Source organism: Canis lupus, chromosome 11, assembly GCF_011100685.1.
Source record: "Canis lupus familiaris isolate Mischka breed German Shepherd chromosome 11, alternate assembly UU_Cfam_GSD_1.0, whole genome shotgun sequence".
NCBI classification, from domain to species: Eukaryota; Metazoa; Chordata; class Mammalia; order Carnivora; family Canidae; genus Canis; species Canis lupus.
Window position 1 is genome coordinate 57,791,491 of NC_049232.1, and position 22,437 is coordinate 57,813,927.

Below are 22,437 nucleotides of genomic sequence, written 5' to 3' on the forward strand. Positions count from 1 at the left end.
CCCATTTTCTTTATTCAGCTCAGCTCAGTTCAAATTGATATACCTAAGTCTGAACAGATGTTCATCCACCTGTTTACAATGGTTCTCTTTTGATAGAGGGGTTTCAGGTGATTTAAAGTTTTATTTATTTTCTATATTATTTGAATTTTTTATACAATAACATACTAAGAAAAACCAGATTAAAAAAACAGCAAAGCTATTTTTCATTTTGAAGAAAAAAATCAATACACTTGATAATTTTCATTCCAAACATAAACCTTACATCTTAAGATTCCCATAACCTACTCTCTGCCATTCCAGTCTTTTTGGCTTCTATTTCATAATCCTCAGGTAAATGATTAGAGTAAGTCTCCAAAGACCAATGCTGTAATATTCTTGGTCATAGAGATGAGCTTTCTTGTAGAGGTAGTATTTATTTCTTTAGCCAAGATATTTGTGTTTTCTGGGGACAGATTGTAAACAACAGTAGCTCATCCTGCAACTGTTTTTAAATGCTTTAAATCTAAATAGTGTATTTGCTGTGTTTATGTCATAATGAGACCTTGGCCCTATCTGATAATTTTCTTTTCCAAATTACCCTGCACATTTATTTGTTGTCAGAACTTCTGAGAAGTCCCTATTTTTCAGTTTGCTTTTCACTGTTTATTGACCCAGTTTATGTTCTTTTAAGATGCTAGTGATCAAAGAGAAGATGTTTATATTGGAAACCACATGCCTTGCCCTGAAAACCTCAATGGTTACTGCATCCATGGGAAATGTGAATTCGTCTATTCGACTCAGAAGGCTTCTTGTAGGTAGGTCAACACCTCAAGGTCAGAGGTGAGGAATTTTTCCCTTCAGTCACTGCCCTGTAGAAAACCATGAAATCTGGATTAAATATTACCAAAACATAATATTTATTTGCAATTGAGTCAAAAAATAAATTAGCATCATTTGGAAAAAGGTGGCAAGTATATGCAAAATCAAAACCAGATGTCATATTAGGGTTTTAAGATAATAGGCTTAACATTTTTAATACATTTTTCATATAAAAATAGGCCATATTCCAGCACTATTTTGGTTTTTAGGCAATCTGTCACAAGGTGATTTAGGGACTAAAGAATGTGTTCAGAATAGAGCACATGTAACTCAAATAAAACATATACGAAAATAGATTTCTAAAAATAAGGGGATGGGGATGTGGAACCAGGTGTGAGGAGAGAAGTGGAATTGGGAAGAGTATAAATCTTCTACTGTCTGATGCCAGAGAGGTTATGTGACTTGTTCAAGGTTAGCCCCAGCAAATCTAGATCTCATATTTCCTAACTCTCAGCCTAATGATCATAATGCTCTTTGCTGTTCGGTGTCTGTTGGCTGGTAGTACTTCTTGGCTGCTGTTGGGAGCTCATCCCCTACCAGGTTGGTCTCATTAGCCAGGTAATGTTTCCACAGACAAGGGGAGATTGTTGTTTTGCTCACTCCTGCCTCCTGCAGTTTGGCGAGAATCTGTTTTTTCCTTTTTTAGTCAAAACATCAGTGATGTTTATACTCAAAGTGTGGCCTACAAGCTGCCTAGTTAGCATTCTGCACTGCAGTCCATTCATTCTCCTTCTGTCCTAGATGCCAGCTTTTGACTGCCCCTCTTCTCTTTACATTGTCAGTACCCCCCCCCATCTTATATCTGAGTTCACAGAGAACACTGAAGCAATATGAAGAAAACTCCCACAGACTTTTTACTCTCACCTACCAGAAATACTCCCCCCTTTTCTGTGTTTCATATATTCTTATATAAATACATACCTATATACATAATTTAAATATATTAATATTTTCATTTCTTCTATCTTGGAAAAAAAATCCCTCACTCTCCTATAAGCCACCATCCCATTTCTTTTCTTTGTAGAACTCAAAAGAGTTGTCTGTGCTCTGTTTCCAGCTCCTGACTTCCCATCTTTCTTGAATCCATCCGAATAAGCTTTTCAACAACCAGTAGCATTTGATAAGGTTGGTTGCTCTCTTGTGTGTTGTGATGTGCATTCTTCACTTGGCTCTAGGGATTGCAGTCTCTCTCCGTTTTCTGCTACCTCACTGGCCATTCCTTTGCATCTTCTTGGCTGCTTCCCCTTTGCTGCCTGACCTCAGAGTGTTGGAGTGCCCCAAGGTCTAGCCTTGGTCCTCTTCCTTAGTGATGCTATCCAAGCGTTGAGGCTTTCCATGACATATGCTGATGGTTCTACTTTGCATAAATCCCAGGCCTGTGTCCTCAACTTGAGACTCATAGATTCATAGAACTCTCCCTCCTTTTTGTTTTTGTGTGGATGTTTTGACTCAACTTCAATAGGACCTAAGCTGATCTCCTGCTCTGCCTTTTCTCCCCTAAATCTGTTTTATCTGCAACCTTCTTCATGTCACTTGATGCCAACTCCACTTTTTCCTTTGTTCAGATAAAGCGCTTTTTTTTTTTTAAGATTTTATTTATTTATTCATGAGAGACACACAGATAGAAAGGCAGAGACCTGGGCAGAGGGAGAAGCAGGCTCCATACAGGCAACCCGACGTGGGGCTTGATCCCAGGTCACCAGGATCAGGCCCCGGGCTGAAGACAGTGCTAAGCTGCTGAGCCACCCAGGCTGCCCCAGATAAAGCACTTCTGATAGATCTTTGACTTTTCTCTCTCATACTCCATACCCAGTCAGTTGAGAAATCTTATTGTCTATATTTTCACAATATATCCAGAATTTGAGTTCTTCTTATGATAGCCCCTGCTATTCCTAGTCCAGGCCACCATTTTTTTCTCTCTGGCATTATTGCAACAGCCTCTCCAGTTGTATTCTACAGTTCATATTCAACACAGCAGCTGGATGGAGACTTTGCAAATGAAAGTCATTTTAGGTCATTTCTTTGCTAAACCTTCTCAGTGGCTCCTCTATCTCACTGAGTGCAGAAGCCTTACACAATTTGGCTCCTTCACCTCTGTCTTGGTCCCCTGCTTCCCTTCCTCTAGCCCACTCCATGCCCACCACACTTTCTATTCTTGGACATGCCTGTGTTCATGCTTCCTCCTCAGGGTCTTTGCACTGACTCTTTTTTTATCTGATATGTTCTTCTTCCTGTTGTCGACATAGCAGATTCCCTCACCTCCTTCATATCTTCACTCACATGTCACCTTCATAAGGAAGAATATCCTGACCATTTGTTAAAATTGCATCCTTCCCTTCCTAGCCTGTAACTGGCACTCATAATTTCCTTAACTATCTCTCTTCTCTCTCTCTGTGTAGTACATATCAGCTTCTAAGATAACCATTACTTATCATGTTTATTGACCCTCCCTCCCCCAATTAGAGATTAACCAGATCAGGGTTTTTCATTTGTTTTGCTTACTAATGTATCCAGGTACCCACTACAGTACTTGGCACATGTCAGATGCTCAGTAAATGGATGGGTGGATGAATCAGCACGTAAGGCCGTAGTAGTGAATGAGATTATTATGGAGGACCTGTGGATGTAGAGGACCAAATGCCTGGATCTGCCTTTAATCAATAACAGAAGAAGTAGTAATAACCTAGAAGTTATTACTTCAGATATTTGGAGAGCATAATCCAAAAATCAGTTGCAGAAAATAATATCCAAAGAGGATTGCCTGAATGATATATGGCCTATGCATTCTTCTTGATATTCTGATTTTAATCTTTGGATTAAGCTAAACTGTCAGCTGCGTATCTAGGACAGTGTTATAGCTCCCTTTAGAACTGTTTTTATTTTATTGAGCTTTGGCTTTTCACCATTAGCCTACCACAAAAGACATTATTTTAAAAATCCTATAAGACTTTATTATATTGTTGAATTTATTATATTATTGAGGATGATGTTCTATGTATAAGAAAGTACTCTCTTTAAATCAGGACCAATGAGATAAAATCTCCTTTGAATCTAATAATAGTAGTCACTGTGATTTTTTGAACAACTGGTTTGATTTTATTTTGTGGGGATTGTATTTTATGTTAATAAGTTTACCACTTTTTTTCATTTGTTATTTATTTTTAGGATTTTATTTATTTATATGAAAGAGAGAACATTTGCATATGTCAGTGGAAGGGGGCAGAGAGGAAAAAACAGATTCCCCTTTGTGCAGGGAGCCCCACTTGGGGCTTGATCCTAGGACTTCAGGATCATGATGTGAGCTAAAGACAGTTAGATGCCTAACCCGACTGAGCCACCCAGGCGCCCCTCTTTTTTTTTTTTTTTTTTTTAAACCAGTGGTTTTAGGCGCCTGGGTGGCTCAGTGGTTGAGTGTTTCCTTTGGCTCAGGTCATGATCCTGGGGTCCTGGGATCGAGTCCCATATCAGGTTCCCCATAGGGAGCCTTCTTCTTCCTCTGCTTATGTCTCTGCCTCTCTCTCTTATGAATAAATAAAATCTTAAAAAAAAAAAAACAGTGGTTTTTTAGTTTTTAGTATTTTTTTTCAGTTTTGCAGTCACCACAATCAATTTTAGAACATTTCATCACCCCCAGAAGAAACTCTGTGCCCTTTAGCTATTACTCCCAAATCTCCCTATCACCCTTCGTCTTAGACAATCACTAATCTATTTTGTCACTGTACATCTGCCTGTTCTGGACATTTCATTTAAGTGGACTTGTATAACATGGTCTTCTGTGTCTGGCTTTTTTCACATAATGTTTTCAAGGTTTATCCACATTGTAGCATGTGTCAGTATTTTGTTCCTTCTAATACCACATTTTGTAATCTGCTTACCAATTGATGAGTGTTTGGATTGTTTCCACTTTTTTGGCTATTAATGAGTGATAGCCCTGAATAATTGTTTGCAAGTTTTTCCATGGAATTGTGTTACTTTCAGCTGGGTAAGTGTCCAGGAATGGAATTGCTGGGCCAAATGGTAACTCTGTGTTTAACTCTTGAGGACTGCTAGACTGTTCTCCAAAGTGGCTTGGCCATTTTTCATTCCCTACAGTATCTTTGCCAACCGATATTATCTGACTTTTTGATTCTGGCCATTCTACTGGGTATGGAGTGGTATCTAATTGTGGTTTTGATATGCATTTCCACAATGAATAATGATATGTTGCTTTCTTTTCATGTGTTTATTTGCCATTTATAGATCTTGGTTGGAAAAATGTCTGTTCAGAATCTTTTGCCCATTTTGTAATTTTTTTCTTTTTGTTAATGAGTTTGCAATAGTTTTTAATTTTTTTAATTTTATTTTTTTTCTAAAGATTTTATTTATTTATTCATGAGAGAGACAGAGAGAAAGAAAGGCAGAGACATTGGCAGAGGGAGAAGCAGGCTCCATGCAGGAAGCCTGACGTGGGACTCGATCCCAGGTCCCCTAGGATCAGGCCCTGGGCTGAACGCAGCGCCAAACCAGTGAGCCACTCGGGCTGCCCTGCAATAGTTTTTAAATATATTCTAGATACAAAGCTCTTATCAGATAAATAATTTGCAAGAACGTTCTCCTGTTCTTTTGGTTATCTCTTCATTTTCTTGATAGTGTTCTTAAACATAAAAGATTTTAATTTTGATTTAATCCTGTTTAACTTTTTATTGTTTCTTGTGCTTTTGGTATCATATCTAAGAAACCATTGCCTACTCCAGATCATGAGGTTTTACTTCTTTTTTTTTCTCAGAGTTTTATAGTTTTAAAAAGCTCTTATATTTAGATCTGTGAGCCATTTTGAATTTTTTTGTGTATGTTGTGAGGAAGAGGTCCAACTTCATTCTTTTGCATGTGAATGTCCCGTTGTCCCAACAGCTTTTGTTGAAGAGATTATTTTTTTCATTGAGGGTCTTAGCACCTTATAAAAATCAGTTGACCATAGATGTATGGGTGTATTTCTGGGCTCTCAATTCCATTCTGTGATCTATAAATCAACCTTACTACTTTTTTTGTCCTTTTTTTTTTGGTCTGCTAGTAAACTTAAAAGCCCAATGCGAAACTTTCTGGCAAATGTGTAGGAACCTCAGGGATGGGATTAGTGTATTCATGTCCCCCTTAGCTACCTAGTTCCCTACTCCTGGGTTTCTTTCTTTCTTTCTTTTTTTTTTTTTATTCCTGGGTTTCTTTGCATGTGCTCTATTAAAAAATCTTTTTTTGAAATGAAGTGTGGGATGTTAATAACTATGCTATCCTTACACTTCAGGTTTTATTAATCAGTTCTAACTGAAGGGTGGCTAATTTATACATTACACTTTTGTCAGCTAAAACATGTGAAATTTCTGTTAAATATCTTAAATGTTTCCCCCTGTCAAATTATTATTATCAGCTGATGTTGTTGCCTTTTTATTTACTTGGAATTCAGATAATTTCTAAGATTAGCACCTATTTGGCTGCTTGGCTGTTTCTGTCATTAAAAACTTTATTTCCCCCCTGCGTCTTAAATGATTATATTTATGTATACTAAAAGTGTGTTGAATATAATTTGGTGCTATGTTCAGAGAACTGTAAATGTTTATACCTATTTATTCAGTCATCCCATTTCCAAGTATCTAGCCTAAGGAATAACGCTAAATATAGAAATGTGCACACTTACCAAAAGTTTACCACACCTAATTCATAATTGTAAAAAATAGAAAATAATTGGCATGTCTTAGAGTGAGGAATAGATATTAGCTATATTATGGCCACTGAATGTACTATTCTGTACCTGTTTTTTAAATGAAGGTAATAATGATCATTTAGTGACTTTAAAATTAATGTCTTATAATGATAGGTAAAAGAAGCACTGTGTGAAACAGATGTACTAAATAGAGTTTAAGAAAATACACAAATGGCAATTGTATTTAAGTATAAATGTATCATTCTTTTGTATGTTTTTGGTTTTAAAACCTGGGATTATTGAAATTTCTAATTCTCATAGGAATCTTTCTCTCCCCCTCCCCCTTTCAGATGTGAATCTGGTTACACTGGACAGCACTGTGAAAAGACGGACTTTAGTATTCTCTATGTTGTGCCAAGTAGGCAAAAGCTCACTCATGTTCTTATTGCAGCAATTATTGGAGCTGTACAGATTGCCATTATAGTAGCGATTGTCATGTGCATAACAAGGTAAGTAATGACCTAAGAAATACCAACCTTCAGTTAGAGATGGGTAGCTATTAAATTAAAGAACCTTGAAGCACACTGAAAATGATAGATGCTTTAAGTTCTCCAGTCTATTAGGAAAAAAATCCTAAAATTAGTTCCCTAAGGTTTCTGTGTAGGTCTGGCCTCTCCTTATCTTGCTTCCTTAGAATATGGGCACAAACTCATTCTCAGGGTTACATGGATAGCTAGGCTGCAGGCAGAAGGAGCATGAGAATATTCAGTAGCATGCAGGAAATTAGGGATCTTAGAACTGCATTGAGGGATGATGATGGTAGTAGCAGAAGGACCATGCCCAAAATTTTTAAACCTCTGAAGAACTGGAAGGTGTTTATGCCCTAAGAATATACTTTATCCACAGTAAATATAATAAGAAAGGAAGAAATCAGAGATAAAAGAAAACTACTTTTCTTATTCTATCGTTGTCTTAACATTACTTCATTTTCTGGAATACAATCGTAAGGAACCTTTAAAATTTTCCATCATAACTAAAACCATTGGTGTTTATTGTAACTAAACTCCAAATTAAAAGACATGCTTGGATTACAATGGGCGTAAAATGGGTATTTTCCAAACTGAGTGGAAACGTGTAAGTCAGAGATGAACAGGACCCAAGAAAAGTCAGACTAAATCCAATTCATATTGTTCTGCTTCCCAGTGTCATGTCTTTTCATCTTGCTTGGCTCTTCCTATCTCCTTTAAGATTTGGTTCAGAAGTTCCATAAACATCATCTCTGTACTTTTCTGCATTATTCTGGGCAGAGAATTGGAGCATATCAAACACAGATATTGGCAGGCCATCATGGATTTATGGCTCTTCTATCTAAGATCTGGATAGAAGCCAGACCTTCAATACTCTAAGCCATCTGGAGCTGAAATGATAAATCTAGAAATGATTAAAAAAACGTTCTCTGAGTAACGGGTATTTTTCATAAAATTTAGGTGCTAAAGTCAGTGGCCTTTATTCCACAGAACAGATGATCTGCCCTTAGGCAAGACTACTGAGAATAAAATTGGGCAATAGATTAAAATAGGGATGATAGTGATGTGAAAAATAACAGTAGAAAGGGAAAATAGAAGCAACCCATGTAACAGCTGGGCTGCCTGTGGCCATTTAATATAGGCTTAGAGGTTAGGTAATTTGCCTGTGGTCATTACTGTGCCTAGTAAGTGGAAGTGCCTGGATTTGGATTAAGTGCTGCCTCATTTCCAAACCATTCCTCTTTCCACGGAACCATCAAGAGGATGGTCCATGTTGAGTCATATGAGGAAGTGTATTTGCCAAGTATGACCATTGCATGGGAGCAAGGTTCAAACTTGATTTTGTTAGTGACAGGGCTTTTGGATAGAGTTGAGGAGATAACTTGAAATGAATCCTTTTTTTTCAGACCATTGATCTGAGTGTCATCTGCAAAATTTTACTGGAGGAGAGAAAACATGATGTCAGGGGAACCATATAGGATATTAATTATTCTAGTAAAGCAGGAGTTGAGTAATAAATTATATGGAGGGTGAGAGATAGAAATAAGGTAAAGATGAGGGAAGTTTTTGAGGCTCAGTGAAAGTGCCATCTTTAAGAAGATCAAAGGATGTTCGAATCAGCAGGAAGCAACTTTGAGTCAACCCCTTCCATTCTAGAGAAGTAAGGAAATTTGAAGGTCTGGATGGGGGAAGTACCTTACTCTAGATCATGGAGGTAGTTAAGCCGTTTTACAAATCCTTTTTTTTTTTTTTTTTAATTTTTTATTTATTTATGATAGTCACAGAGAGAGAGAGAGAGAGGCAGAGACACAGGCAGAGGGAGAAGCAGGCTCCATGCACTGGGAGCCCGACGTGGGATTCGATCCCGGGTCTCCAGGATCGCGCCCTGGGCCAAAGGCAGGCGCCAAACCACTGCGCCACCCAGGGATCCCCCGTTTTACAAATCCTAATCCAGCCTTTTATCCTGCTCTTTGCCTCTGTTCTCAGTGTGCTATAATTTTCTACATTCTAATTCTACTAAGTTAAAATTACTGACAGGTATTTTTTCAAGTTCATGCCTTCTAGCTGATATCCCAGATTCATTTACTGCCTTCACAGACACTTCCAACGTCAGAATGTTTTTGTAAACATGTTATATTGTCTTCACTGCCCACTGGCTCTGTGACTGAAGGGGGTCATCTCCTTGAATTTTATCATACATCTCTCCTTGAGGCCTGTCTTTTTATTGTGTTGTTTTTTTCCCCTCAAATGTTTTGCTTCTTGACTTCAGAATATTATAATTATGTACTTGGACTTAGCTTCACTGAATTTTTAAGGAGTGTCTTTCCCACACAGTCCATTATGGGACAGCTGTTTTATCCCATAAACTGGCTGGTGGCTGTTACATGCGAGGAATCTCCCTTTCAAAGGATGTTCCCACTGACTCACTTATCAAGACTGCAAGAGTAAAACTTTGTTCTTTTATGCTTGGAATCTTCTTTCATATTTTTAGACACTTAGAATGACAGAAGAGCAGGGACCTCAAACATTATCCTAGTCAAACCCCTTTATTTCATAGATGACAAAACCATGGCGCCAGGAAGTTAGAACTTTTCCAATGTCATGGTGAATTGGTGACAGTTAAAGAGGTTTGCTTGGCCTCTCAACTGTGAAATGGAGATGATTTCATCATTGTCTACCTCAAAGTGTTTTTAGGAGGATTAGTGAGATAAAATTTATGAAATACAGTATGTGAAATGAAAGTGTTACCGTCAAGGCTTTCAGGTCAAGGCAAAGCAGTGCTCTTTGAAACTGAATTAAAAACATGGAACTTAGGAGTACTCCATGCCACAAGACTTTCTTTAGATTAAATTATAAATTCCTCGCTGGCAGAGATTTTAGAGGTTGGTCCAACTTTTAATATTTCGCATACAGGAAATGGATGTTGCACAGCTAGTTTTTAGCAGAGCTTAAGCTCAAAATGACCAGAATTCATCTCAGTGCCTTTGCACCACATTACATACCTCAGCCCTTGGTGCATAATAAGATCTCATAAGTTTGGATTCTGATGGACAGGCATAAGAGCAGTTACAGCAAGTGAGATTTATACTACCATGGAGAACAAGTACAGTAGAACCAAGGACTGTCCCTTACCCCCAGCATGACAGTTCTTTATTGGGTTCTGTGGTCAAGCAGGATGACTTCTTTTGAGTCAGTGTCTAAAATCACTAAGCATTTCTTGTGTGTTTGTTCCTGTGCATGCACACCTGTTCCTAATTACTCCTTCATCCAAGCTGTTCTTGTCACTTTGCGGGTGTCATCATGCTCAGGAGACATATATAGGCCAGAATCCTTTCAACTGCCCAAGGTTTATGTGTTATTAGTCACTGTGGCTAGGGAGCTGCCAGGCCAGAGGAAGGACAAGGATTCCTCTCAGGGAGGCATAGGCAGCAATAGAGACCCGGTAGTGAACTTTGCTTTTGCTCACACCTGCTGTACCTAGCCCTCTCACCTCCCAGCTCTGTAGGGAAGAGAGCAGTCTGACATGTTGGTCCTCAGCTTGTCTTGCATCAAACAGCATCCTGTTTCCCAATATGGCTTTGTGTGTGAAATCTGTATGACTTTGGAAACGTTTGAAATATCTTAAACAAAACGACGTTTTTCTTTTTTTTTTTTCTTTTATTTTCAACAGAAAATGCCCTAAAAACAACAGAGGACGGCGACAGAAGCAAAACCTAGGTCATTTTACTTCAGATACGTCATCCAGAATGGTTTAACTGATGACTTTTATATGTACACTAACCATGTGATGTACATTTATTATGTCTTTTTTTAAAGAATGGAAATATTTATTTCAGAGGCCTTATTTTTGGACATTTTTAGTGTAGTACTGTTGGCTCGTATTTAGAATATTCAGCTACAACAGTTTTGGACTGTTTAGTAGTCTTTGTTTTATGTTTTTAAATACAGAAATTGATTTCACAAATTTATACCACATGGTAATTCTAAGACTTGTTCTTTACCCATGGAATGTAATATTTTTGCAAAGAAGGACCACTTCACAAATGGTTATAAAGTCATACCCACTTCTTCCACAATGACCACAACAAATGACCAAGCATGAACTAAAGGTAAAGATGTTTACAGATTACTTTTCTTACAAAAAAAAGATAAAAAATCTAGAAGACACTGTGTTTAAATAGACATTTAAATGTTTTTGAGATTTAGTAACTGATTTTTTAGACACTGCCTATCGCATGACCTGTAAAGCTGTGTGTGTTAGATGTAAAATATTTATAAGCTGTATGGATTGGAATTTGATTATTCCTCTCTTTGAAAAAATAATTCTGATAATTTGGAAAAGTATCTGGTAGCAAAGTTGGAACAGATCATTGGAAAGTAGATTTAGATATTGTGAGAATTGTCTGTTTAACAAACAGATTGGAATAAAGCCTACTCGATCAGTTAAACTACTTTAATACACATTCATTTTTAAGAAATATTTGTTTTAACATAAACAAATTGTATCAGTGTTCGTGAATAAAATACAAAAATGATTGTTAATGATTGGTGCTCTTAAGGTGAGCTTAAAAATTATCTAAGACCTCTATCCAAATTTGTCCTGTAGTAATAGCTGTATTAATAGATTGTTGGTGTTTAAAGATCTGAAATGTGAGTAGAATGTATTCAGCTGTTTAACATGTAGTTTAGATATTTGGAAGTATGCATGTAGAATTTAAGAATATGTTCAAAAATAAATATTAATTTTAATATTTTGTTTGGAAAAGCATGTTATAATATAATGTTTTCACTATATGGCCTCTGTTTTGGTGTATTTATTTACCACATTCTTTGATATTGATGAATCAGTACATTTAATATGTGAAGTAGAGAAAGATTTCAGTTCAGAATTCCCCTTTGCTTTTACAAATACTGCTTGAAATTATCTAAAGGCAGAAGCTTCCCTCAACATTCAGCATTTGTTTTTTTGGTCATTTGGCTCCTTGGCTTATTATTAGTAACATGGTGGCTTTGGGGAACTTTTTTTTTTTTTTTTTTTTTTTTAAGCTTTCCTCTTCTCTCCACACAGTCTTATTTGAGTCCATTAGTCAGTCACCAAGCATGTCTGGAACAGTACCCAGTGCTCTGCAAGGGTTCATATTGCAGAACAGTCATGTGTGGGTATTTGTAGTTATAAATACTTGACCAGTCTCCAGGGGTGGGGTTTCCAACCCTTTAAACAACCCTGTTGCCTGTTATCAAGCTAACTTTTTACTCTTAGTGCCAGAATTGATTGTGGTGGGACATCTTTCACTGAGAAATAACTAAAATGGAACATAATGAGTCTGCTTCCAATGCTGATAAAATCCACCAGAATCGCCTGTCAAGCATTACAGAAGACGAAGACCAAGACGCCTGCTCTTACCATTGTGACGGTGCTGGACAAAGTAGCCACCATTGTGGACAGTGTGCAGGCAAGCCAGAAGAGACTAGAGGAAAGACATAGGGAAATGGAAAATGCCATAAAATCTGTCCAGATTGACCTGTTGAAGCTTTCCCAGTCACACAGCAATACAGGCTATGTCATTAACAAGTTGTTTGAGAAAACTCGAAAAGTCAGTGCTCACATTAAAGATGTGAAGGCCCGGGTGGAGAGGCAACAGGTTCATGTGAAAAATGTTGAATCCAAGCAAGAGGAAATAATGAAAAAAAACAAATTCCGTGTGGTGATCTTCCAGGTAAGCTTGCTACTTTTGCATTTGGCTTGATTCCTGTAGAATCTTAATATCCTTGAATTGCCAACCATTTGTATCAGAAGTTTCTGGCATCACATCATAACTATTGTATATATTCATGGAGTAGAGTTCTGTATTAGCGAGAATCCCAGGATAAAGCCATTTCTATGTTCTCTCATGTACTATATCCTATCAGTATTTTGAGTTTCCCAACCATTTTGTGTAATATGAACTGTGGATCATAACTTAGGCTATTTCTTGACTTTGAAACTTAATATTGGTAAGGCTCTTCCAGCATATTAGCCATATTAGCATGATGCCCTTTCAAAGACTGAGAATGTTAGTTCCAGAAGATATATAAGAAGCTTCTAGTTTAAAACACCTCTTTGTTGTATAAAAAAAGAAACTGAGGACCAGGAGTCCCACAGTGTGGTTTTCCCCTTTATTATGGAGAGAGCCTGGAAATCCTTAAACAGTAAAATGTAAACTTTTCAGAATATTATTTGTTGGCATTTTTACATGTGATTTTATAGGTAAGTTACAGTCATAGTAAGAAAAACTATTTCTTAAATAATCAGGCAGTTTTTATAGTTGTTACAGTTTTACAGATGTTGGAGTCATATAAGTAATTGCTTATATTTGATTACAAAGTCTTTTGACTCAGCTTATTTAATATAGTAGTTTTAGTGTGACATTGCGTCTTGTGCTAAGTTCCTATGTTTCTCTGCATTTGGCATTCATATTTTTTTAAATAGGAACACATCCATGGCAAAATGCATAATATCTATATTTTAAAACTTACATATCAAAAGGAAAAAGTTGAACACTCTTCCTGTGGTAGAAAAATGGGAAAGTCGTTATCAGACCATTTACAAAAGACAAAATAAATGATCAGAATTCCACTTGTGCCCATTTGAGTATTTTCAATTATTAAAACATATACTCAGAGTTTAAGGGTAAAAAAAGCCAGGTACTTTCATATGCTGGTGGCAGTATTAACTGGTATAACATTTCTGGAGGGAAGTTTTGGTAGTATGTTATTAAGAACCTTTACAAACCTTCTGGCCCCAACATTTCATGTCAAAGGATTTTTCTAAGCATGAAATCAGGAATGTGTGCAGGGATATTCACTTTTGTACATACATATATATTCAGTGTTATCACAGTGTATTTTAAAAATGGATGGATACCCTGTGCATAGGAAAAAAACCTCGAAGAGTAAAAACAAAATGAAATAGGAATGCAGTTGGATTACGTAGGCAGATATTTGTAAGGCACTAGAGATATGGGCCACAGCTCCCCACAGCATTCTTCACACGTTAGACAGTTTTCCACAGTGGTCTGTTGACTGATGAAGTTACCCTGGGATGGCAGAGTAGTATTTTGGATCTGTTTTTAAGAACCTTGTTTTACTTAAGAAAAAGAGGCCAGTCCCAGTATTAGTGTATGTAATGGGGATCTAGATTTGGTATTAGAGAATGTAGGATCCATTCTTCAGTTCCCTTTCCAAGGGCATTAGCTGGAATGGGTTATGTCGTACCCTTCACTTGCACGGGGCATGCCAGGAAACATTCTTGGTATCTGACATTTCTCCTATGAACCAGTTACCAATCAAAATCTACAAAGGCTAGAAGAAAGAAGTTTCTGAAATGTTCTAATTGACTCTTGTCTATTGACATAAATTTTTTTTTTTACAGTTAAGATTATTTTCTATATTCACCTTTTTATTCCCTGAAGCTTGTTATTTTTTCTCTTTGATTTCCTATAGTTGAAAAAGTTGAAGATAGTGAAAAAGCTACTTAGAGGTGCTAATTTAAGTCAGATCTCATTCCTTGTAAGATACAATGCTGTGAAGTTTTATGAAATTAGGTTGTTCGGAGGAAGCAGTAGTTTGTCAGTAAGCAGCTGCTATTTTTTATAACGGTAGAGCTTGTAGAGAAAAGATGAAGGTAAAAACAATGGATTTGATGATTCATTAGCTGTTAGAACACTATACAGTATGTACATGGTTATACTTAGTTAAAATTAGTTCTTATACTTCATTCTCATAGTTAATGTATATAAGTGGTTATACTGAGATCACTTGTCCTACTGAAATTAACTGGAAGCTGGGATAATTCAGCTATAGTGTATTTTCATTTCCATTTGGGTTTTTTCTCAAAAAGTTTTCCCTGGCTACATCTTTATCTCCCATAGTTGTATATGGCTTAGCTTTCACCTAATCCTGGATATTGGCATTAAAAAAATTATCTGCTCTTTATTATACAATTGTGATTTCTCTTTGAACATACTTTTTCACCTCGATAACCTTCTCATTGCAAGCCAGCAGTCATACTGTCTCTTCTAACAATTTTGCTTACAAACCACATGCTTGTAGTTACCAAATGAGATATTTGGCCATTCCCTAATGATAAGTCCTGGACTTCTATATATTCAAAAGTCCCTTAGCTATGTCTCTTTAATACTCAATCAAAGCCACTCTGATTACTCTGACGATAGTACTTGTTTTGTTACAAAAATGATTTTACCTGGACTTTTACATAAAAAGATATATAACAATTATTTGGAAATCAACTATAACTCAATCCCATAATCTTCAGTGATCACTATTTATTTATTTATTTATTTATTTATTTATTTATTTATTTATTTTTTAAAGATTTATTTATTCATGAGAGACACACAGAGAGAGGGGTAGAGACACAGGTAGAGGGAGAAGCAGGCTCCATGCAGAGAGCCCGACGTGGGACTTGATCCCTGGTCTCCAGGATCACGCCTTGGGCTGAAGGCAGCATTAAACCGTTGAGCTACCAGGCTGCCCTGATCATTATTTAAAAAAAAAAAATTTTTTTTTATTCATTTGATAGCACGAGCAGAGGGGAGAGGCAGAGGGAGAGGGAGAAGCAGACTCCCCACTCAACAGGGAGCTCGACTCAGGGCTTGATACCAGGACCCTGAGATCATGACCTGAGTTGAAGGCAGAGGCTTAACCACCGATGTGCCTCAATCTTCAATTATTATTATTATAGTATATTCATCATTAACTCATGGTATCTCTGACTTAATAGGAATTGCGACAAATATTTCCATGTAACAAGTAATTTCTCTGATTCTACCTGTGTTTTGTTTTTAAGCCTGATTTTGTTTAATTCATGCAATTGAAGAGAAGGGTATGTGATTTCTGAGTTAAGCTATATCTGATTTCTTCACACTAAGATTGTGAGGTTTTCCCCCCTACTAAGCAGTAATTATTCTTTGGCTCCTTCCTATTCTAATTATACCTTCTCAGGCCATACTAACTCACTTGGTGTTGCTGAGCTACTCCCTGCAGCAGGTGTCAGGAAAGGAGAGGAATAATTTTGCTGCTTCGCACTGATTCATCAGAGAGCTAGCTATGAGACGCCCACCTGCCTTTTCTTCCCCCCCTTTTTTTTTAACTGCTAGACTTTCCAATCCTGTAGCCAAAGAATTTGATTTTAAGCAAGTATCCAAAGAAATGAGGTTCTAAGGACCTTCTTGACTGTCAAGCTGATGGGTTTTAGAGTAAACCTATTTCTTACATACTTATTAATATTTTTGATTGAGCAAATTTAATCTGGATCTTAAGTAGGAGCATAGTTTCTTTTAGAAATTTTAGCTCATGGATTCCCTTAAAATCTCATGATCCTTAAATTTTGCCTGTTTAGTTTTGGAAATAATCCCTAAATAGTAAGATGGGTTTCTCTAGCAGCTGTGTTTCTGGGCTGGTTATCAGGGGTCCCCAGTGTCTGTCTAGATTGGTTCCCAAATCCAGTCCTCATCCTTATCCTTTTACACATCTGACATTGTTAGTCCCTCCTTCTCTTCTTAAAGCTTCTTTTCCCTTGGCTCCTGGAGGTGCTACTTTCTTGGATTTCCTCTTGCCTCACTGGCTGATAGTTCTCCTTTTTTGTTCTTTGACATCTTTTCCTTTTTATCTAGAGGTTCAAAAAGTGTTGTATGTAGAGGTGTGTACCTATCATTCTGGTGTAAATTGGAGAAAGAATTAGCTTCTTGGGGGGACGTTGGGGACATTTAAATTGATTCTCAAAGATTTTGTTGACAGAACTGAGAAGAAGTGAAAGGCATTAAAAGTAATGAAAGAAAAAGGTAGTAAAAAAAATATACAAAGGCATGAAGAGATGAAAACATTGTGTTTGAGGAGCAGAGAGCGATTACACAATACATTGTACACAATACTCTGTGTACACAATACACAGTCTGTTGCTAGACTGGAAAGTAAGTTTAGCTCAAACTGAAGAGCCTTCTAATCTTACTATCTTTCTTGTGATGTTGATAAGTTCCCAAAAGTTTGACAGTAGAGAAAGGATGTGTTACAGAGCTATACTTTAGAAATATTTCCCAGGAAATATTTAGGTGATGCTTTGGAGGTAAATGTATTATTTCAAAAAGTTCAGGCTTGAGATGACAGGGACCTGAACTAAGACATTGGTAGAGGCAAGGAGGAAGGAGGAGGGGGCAGGAGTTATTTTTTTTTTAATTTTTATTTATTTATTTATGATAGTCACAGAGAGAGAGAGAGAGGCAGAGACACAGGCAGAAGGAGAAGCAGGCTCCAGGCACCGGGAGCCCGATGTGGGATTCGATCCCGGGTCTCCAGGATCGCACCCTGGGCCCAAGGCAGGCGCCAAACCGCTGCGCCACCCAGGGATCCCGGGCAGGAGTTATTAAGCAGGGTTATCACCAGTGCTTGGTGACCCATGGGATATGGGTTGAAAGGAGAGGAAATACTTGGGTTGAAAATTCTGAGATTTCTATTTGGGTGGCACCTGGAGGGGGTTTGGTGCTGAGAGGCCCAGGAAAAGGAGCAGCTGTGGAGAGGATAGAGACGATGCTGTGTGGACCTTAATTTTTAGACATGTTAAATTTTTAAAAAATGTATTTATTTAATCTAATCTAATTAATGAATTTATTTATTTTAAAGTAGGCTCCACATCCTGCATGGAGCCCAATGCAGGGCTTGAACTCACAACCCTGAGATCAAGACCTGTGCTGAGGGGCATCTAGGTGACTCAGTTGGTTAAGCATCTGGCTTCGACTCAGGTTATGATCGCAAGGTCCTGGGATCAATTCCAGTGTCAGTCTCCCTGCTCAGTGGGAACCTGCTTCTCCCTGTCCCTCTGTCCCTTCCCCTTCCCCCCACTTGTGTTCTCTTGTTCTCTCTCTCAAATAAATAACATCTTTATTTAAAAAACAACAACAACAAGAGTTGGATGCTTAACGGACTGAGGCCCCCTGGTGACTCTGGACGTGTTAAGTTTGAGGTGTCCCTGTTACGTCCAGGTGAGGTCTGTCTGTCATATAGAATTGTGTCACCATCTTAGGAGAAGGGGAGAGGTGAAAATATTTGTGAGTTTGCTTACTATTGGATCTGAGGGGAGGAGTGGGTCAGGTTGCTCTGGTTGAGCTTGGGAGACGAAGCAACAAGAGATAAGGAGAGAGAAACCCTGAGAAAAACCAACAGTTGAGACACAGGCGGAGGCTGCATAGCCTGTGGAGGAGATGGAAAAGGTGTGGCCAGAAGGTAAAAGAACTGATAACCTAATGTGCTTTTTCTCTTTCTCTCCTTCAGGAGGAGATTCGGTGTCCAACATCCCTGTCTATTGTCAAGGACAGAAGCCTAACTGAGAATCAAGAGGTCGAGGACGATGTCTTTGACCCTCCAATAGATCTATCTTCAGACGAAGAATATTATGTGGAAGAAAGCAAATCTGCCAGGCTTAGAAAGTCAGGCAAGGAGCGCATTGACAATATCAAAAAGGCATTTTCCAAAGAAAACATGCAGAAGACACGGCAAAATTTTGACAAGAAAGTGAACAGAATTAGAACTAGAATAGTGACCCCGGAGAGGAGAGAAAGGCTAAGGCAGTCAGGAGAGAGGTTAAGGCAGTCAGGAGAGAGGCTGAAACAGTCAGGTGAAAGGTTTAAGAAATCCATTTCTAATGCAGCTCCCTCAAGGGAAGCTTTTAAGATGCGTAGCCTTCGGAAAGCGAAGGACCAAACCGTGGCGGGCGACGTGGAGGAGGTCAGGGAGATGGGTGTGGACATCATTGCCAGGAGTGAGTCTCTGGGTCCCATCAGTGAGATCTACACTGATGAGCTCAGTGAAACAGACCATGAGGAGGCCAGGGCGGCGTATCCTCCCAGAGAAGGGGGAGAGATTTCAACCCCTGAGCCTTTAAAAGTTACTTTTAAACCCCAGGTGAAAGTGGAGGATGATGAGTCTCTTTTGCTAGATTTAAAGCAGTAATCATAAAGAGGAACTAAGCATATTATAAATATAAATCTCTTTAATCACAGGTTCTAGTTTAAATGATACAGTCATTTACATTGATAGCGTAGTATAGTCATTTACTTTATACAATAGTCATGTATATGTGTCTATAGGAAAACATGGATGACACGGCTGGTTTCATTTCTGATGTTTAAAATTTTAAAGGTAATACAAGTATTCTCTACATTTCCTTATAACTTCCTTTTTCTCCCCTGGGCTTGTATGATTCTATCAACTCTCTTTTATGTCATTCTTAATGGCAGCTGTGGATTTTTAAGTTCTTTTCTCTTACCCAGCAGGAAAGTAGTTTCCTAGTGAGGGCCAATTAGGTGTTTGGTGTCTAAAACATAGGAAGGGCAATTTGTAGCCATCATTTGCAAGTGAACTTTCAGTTTTGGTCTAGATGGATGTTGTGGCCAAGCTCAAAGGGGAATAACCCATGTGGATTATATCATCCATATGTTCAAATAGATTCATCAGTAAATTAGTAGTCACACTTCTTTTTGATGCTTTTGCTTAAAAAAAAAATGAAGTTCTGGACTTGAGCATTTGATCTGGCATTATAGCTCTGTTATACCAAGCCCCTCGGCAAGACACCTGCTAATACGCTCATCAGTAAAATGGAGAGTGTTAGTCTATCCCATCTCAGAAGACTGTTGTGAAGATCAAAGGAAATGTTATACATTCTGGGGGTACAGGGAGCAAGCACATTCAGAGAAAACAAACCCCACTGGTTCCTCAGGAACAGAATTGTAATAATTACACCTTCTAAAAAAGACTTGAGCACCAAGCATTGAGGACCTAGGTTGGACCAGAAGCTCAAGTTGGTCTTCAGAAGCCTTTTCATAGACTAAGGGATAAAAAATATTTGAGTAACATCTTTTTCTGTCAAAGACTAAAATCCAACCTTGGGTAGGGTCTTAAAATGCTTTCTGGAAACTCCTTTTCTAATTTTCTGTTGATTTAGATCTATGGTAGACTAGAGCAATCTTTGGGCAGCATGAAGTGTAAAACTATGACTGTGTGCTTTCAAGAGGATTTTCTAAAATCTTTCCTGATGCAATGGGTTTGGAAATGGCCTCATGTTTCTTTTTTCCAGAGTGAACCCCTCAGGGCCTGCCTGTCCAAAACAGTGATCATAGGAATTCATCATTGCTGGTTTGGGAGGAAGCCAGATTGCACTTAACCATTAGCTTTATATCTAGCCAATCTGGAAGTAGATATTATTGCTGACATGAAAAATTGTCATACTGGTTCTGCACTTCTGGTATGTTTAAATCTCCATTTTTTTGTAATGGGGAAGAAATGATGGAATTGTTGAGTTTGAAGAGTGTAGACAAGCAGCTGTCAGATCAATTTTGGGCGCTCATATCGTATTTAAAAATTGTAATCAACTTACACAGACAGATACAAATAAGCTATAGAGTATTTGACTTGGTTACCCAGATATTTGGGTTTGGGAGTTTGATTCAGTATCATTTCCTTCTTCACTCTACATGAATACATAAAATCATGAATTGTTCATCTCGATTATCTTTTTATATTGAAAACTAAAGTGTTTACAACATTGTTTGAAAAGAATAATTTAAAAAATGTTATAGTTTAGAAAGAGCTTGGATGCCTAGTCACGTATTCCCTTAAAGCCATTATAAATTTGAATTTTAAAAAGGTAAAGTTTGATGTTGGTATCCTATTTATAAATATTTTTACTAATAATGCAAATAACATGGCATGAATTTGATATAGTAACCCTTCTTGTTATAGATATGTTTTGAATTTAAGAAGAATATGAGAAGTTATAAGCTTTTTCTTTTTTCTAGCCCTACACAGAGTAAATATCATTGGGGCTAAAATATTTTTCTGCAGATATTACTACCAAGGAATTTTTGTAGTTTGTTTGCTTACTGACCTTATTATGTCACCAGGCTTAACATTATGGAATATATAGATACATTTGAGTTTTGATGTGGAAAACATTATAACCTGGTCAGCTCTTCATCGTGGTAAGACTTCGTACAACCCCAGAAACACAATTTTATGTAACTAGAGATTCATTGAAGCGTTATACTGCTTTCTTAGTTCCAGGATTTTCCCCTCCAATCACTTTTGTGTCTTGACATTTTTCACCATATAGAGTATTTCTCAATTCCACATTCATAATTGTTTCTCTTTTCACCTTCTGTTTTCTTAATGTAAAGAATGTCTATTTATTATAGGCTATAAAATCATGCATTGCCATTTAATGCAAAGAATATTCTAGTCAATGTTCCTTATTTCAGAAGTTTCAGATGACACAAAATAGATATTTTGCTCATTTTACTCCTGTGTTTTTGAAATTATATGTTAGATTCTAAGCAATTTATTCAATAAAACCATGACCAGGATTTATCTTTTTTTTGCTTTTATGAGGCAAAATCGTGTAACACCATAGACACTGAGAGCGTGGAGTCTTGGTAGTGCGGCTCTGTTTTCTATGCATGTTGGATCCAGGGGCTTTTCCTCTGAGAGTTTATGGTGGCCTGGTTCTGGCTTGTTTGTTAAAAAACAGGCTAAGGCTAAATGTGAGATAGTGATAAGAGGAGCGTGAAAATCCAGCTTGCTGAGAGTGTATTGGTGTGTGTATGTGATCTCCCTTCAACAAGTTTTCATAAATTAAAAATACAAATATTTTCATTTTGACTTCATTCTTTGCCTTTTGTGCACTTTTAAGGGTTTGGTTTAGAACAAAGCCTGAAGTTCATTGTGACTCCATCAGCTAAAGAGCATGGGTTATGTTACATAAAATATTTCACAGAATCATTGTTAACTGTAAAATTCTATTACAGTTCCATTCCAGGTCCAAATTGCTGGGCCTTGTTTTCTTTTGAGACATGTTTTCTATAGCTTCTTTTATTGAACCCTACTAAAAACAATTGCAGTTTACATTCCCAAAATAAATTGCTCTGGCATATTTGAATCAAGACTTTGGGGAATGATGATTATGGTCTCCTCCTCAATTCTATTTGAATTTTGGGCATGCTAGTACCTGGTCTGTAGTGAATGAAAAATGAAGAAGCCTTAGTGCTGAATTCTGTGTATTATTCTTGTGACCAACTACCTCTGAGTTATGTGATGCGTGAGGATTTATAGCTGTCCTTACCCGGTCAGAATTCTTTAGTGTATTTCATAAGTAGATAGGGGACCTAGGGTAAGGTGAGTCTCTTAGAAAATCCAGGGATCCCTGAGAGGTTGGGGGTGGAATGATAGAATGTACTTAGGCTTTGAATTTACTTTGGGCGTCTTTCTAAAATCAGCTGTGCTTGTCCAGCCCCTCCCCTCCCCCAACTGCTCTGCCTCTTGATACCTTTGCTC

At 37.6% G+C, this 22,437-nt stretch overlaps 2 protein-coding genes across 4 annotated transcripts in view; both read left to right on the forward strand.

Moving 5' to 3' along the window:
* Window positions 1–11,824, forward strand: part of TMEFF1 (transmembrane protein with EGF like and two follistatin like domains 1) — an 80,144-nt gene extending 68,320 nt beyond the window's left edge. For 2 of the 3 annotated variants that reach the window (XM_038552940.1, XM_038552941.1), the window contains 3 exons: window positions 671–794; window positions 6,883–7,041; window positions 10,730–11,824. In XM_038552940.1, the coding sequence (XP_038408868.1) occupies window positions 671–794; window positions 6,883–7,041; window positions 10,730–10,814 (368 nt within the window). In that variant the 3' untranslated portion in view covers window positions 10,815–11,824. The remainder of the gene's footprint in view (window positions 1–670; window positions 795–6,882; window positions 7,042–10,729) is intronic. The other variant, XM_038552942.1, reaches the window with a different exon arrangement.
* On the forward strand, window positions 11,029–21,474 carry CAVIN4 (caveolae associated protein 4). The gene is given in 4 exon segments (XM_038552943.1): window positions 11,029–11,168; window positions 12,320–12,454; window positions 12,456–12,776; window positions 18,385–21,474. Coding segments are annotated over 3 exon segments (1,086 nt in total). The 5' UTR covers window positions 11,029–11,168; window positions 12,320–12,367; the 3' UTR covers window positions 19,063–21,474.
* The last annotated feature ends 963 nt before the right edge of the window (window positions 21,475–22,437 follow it).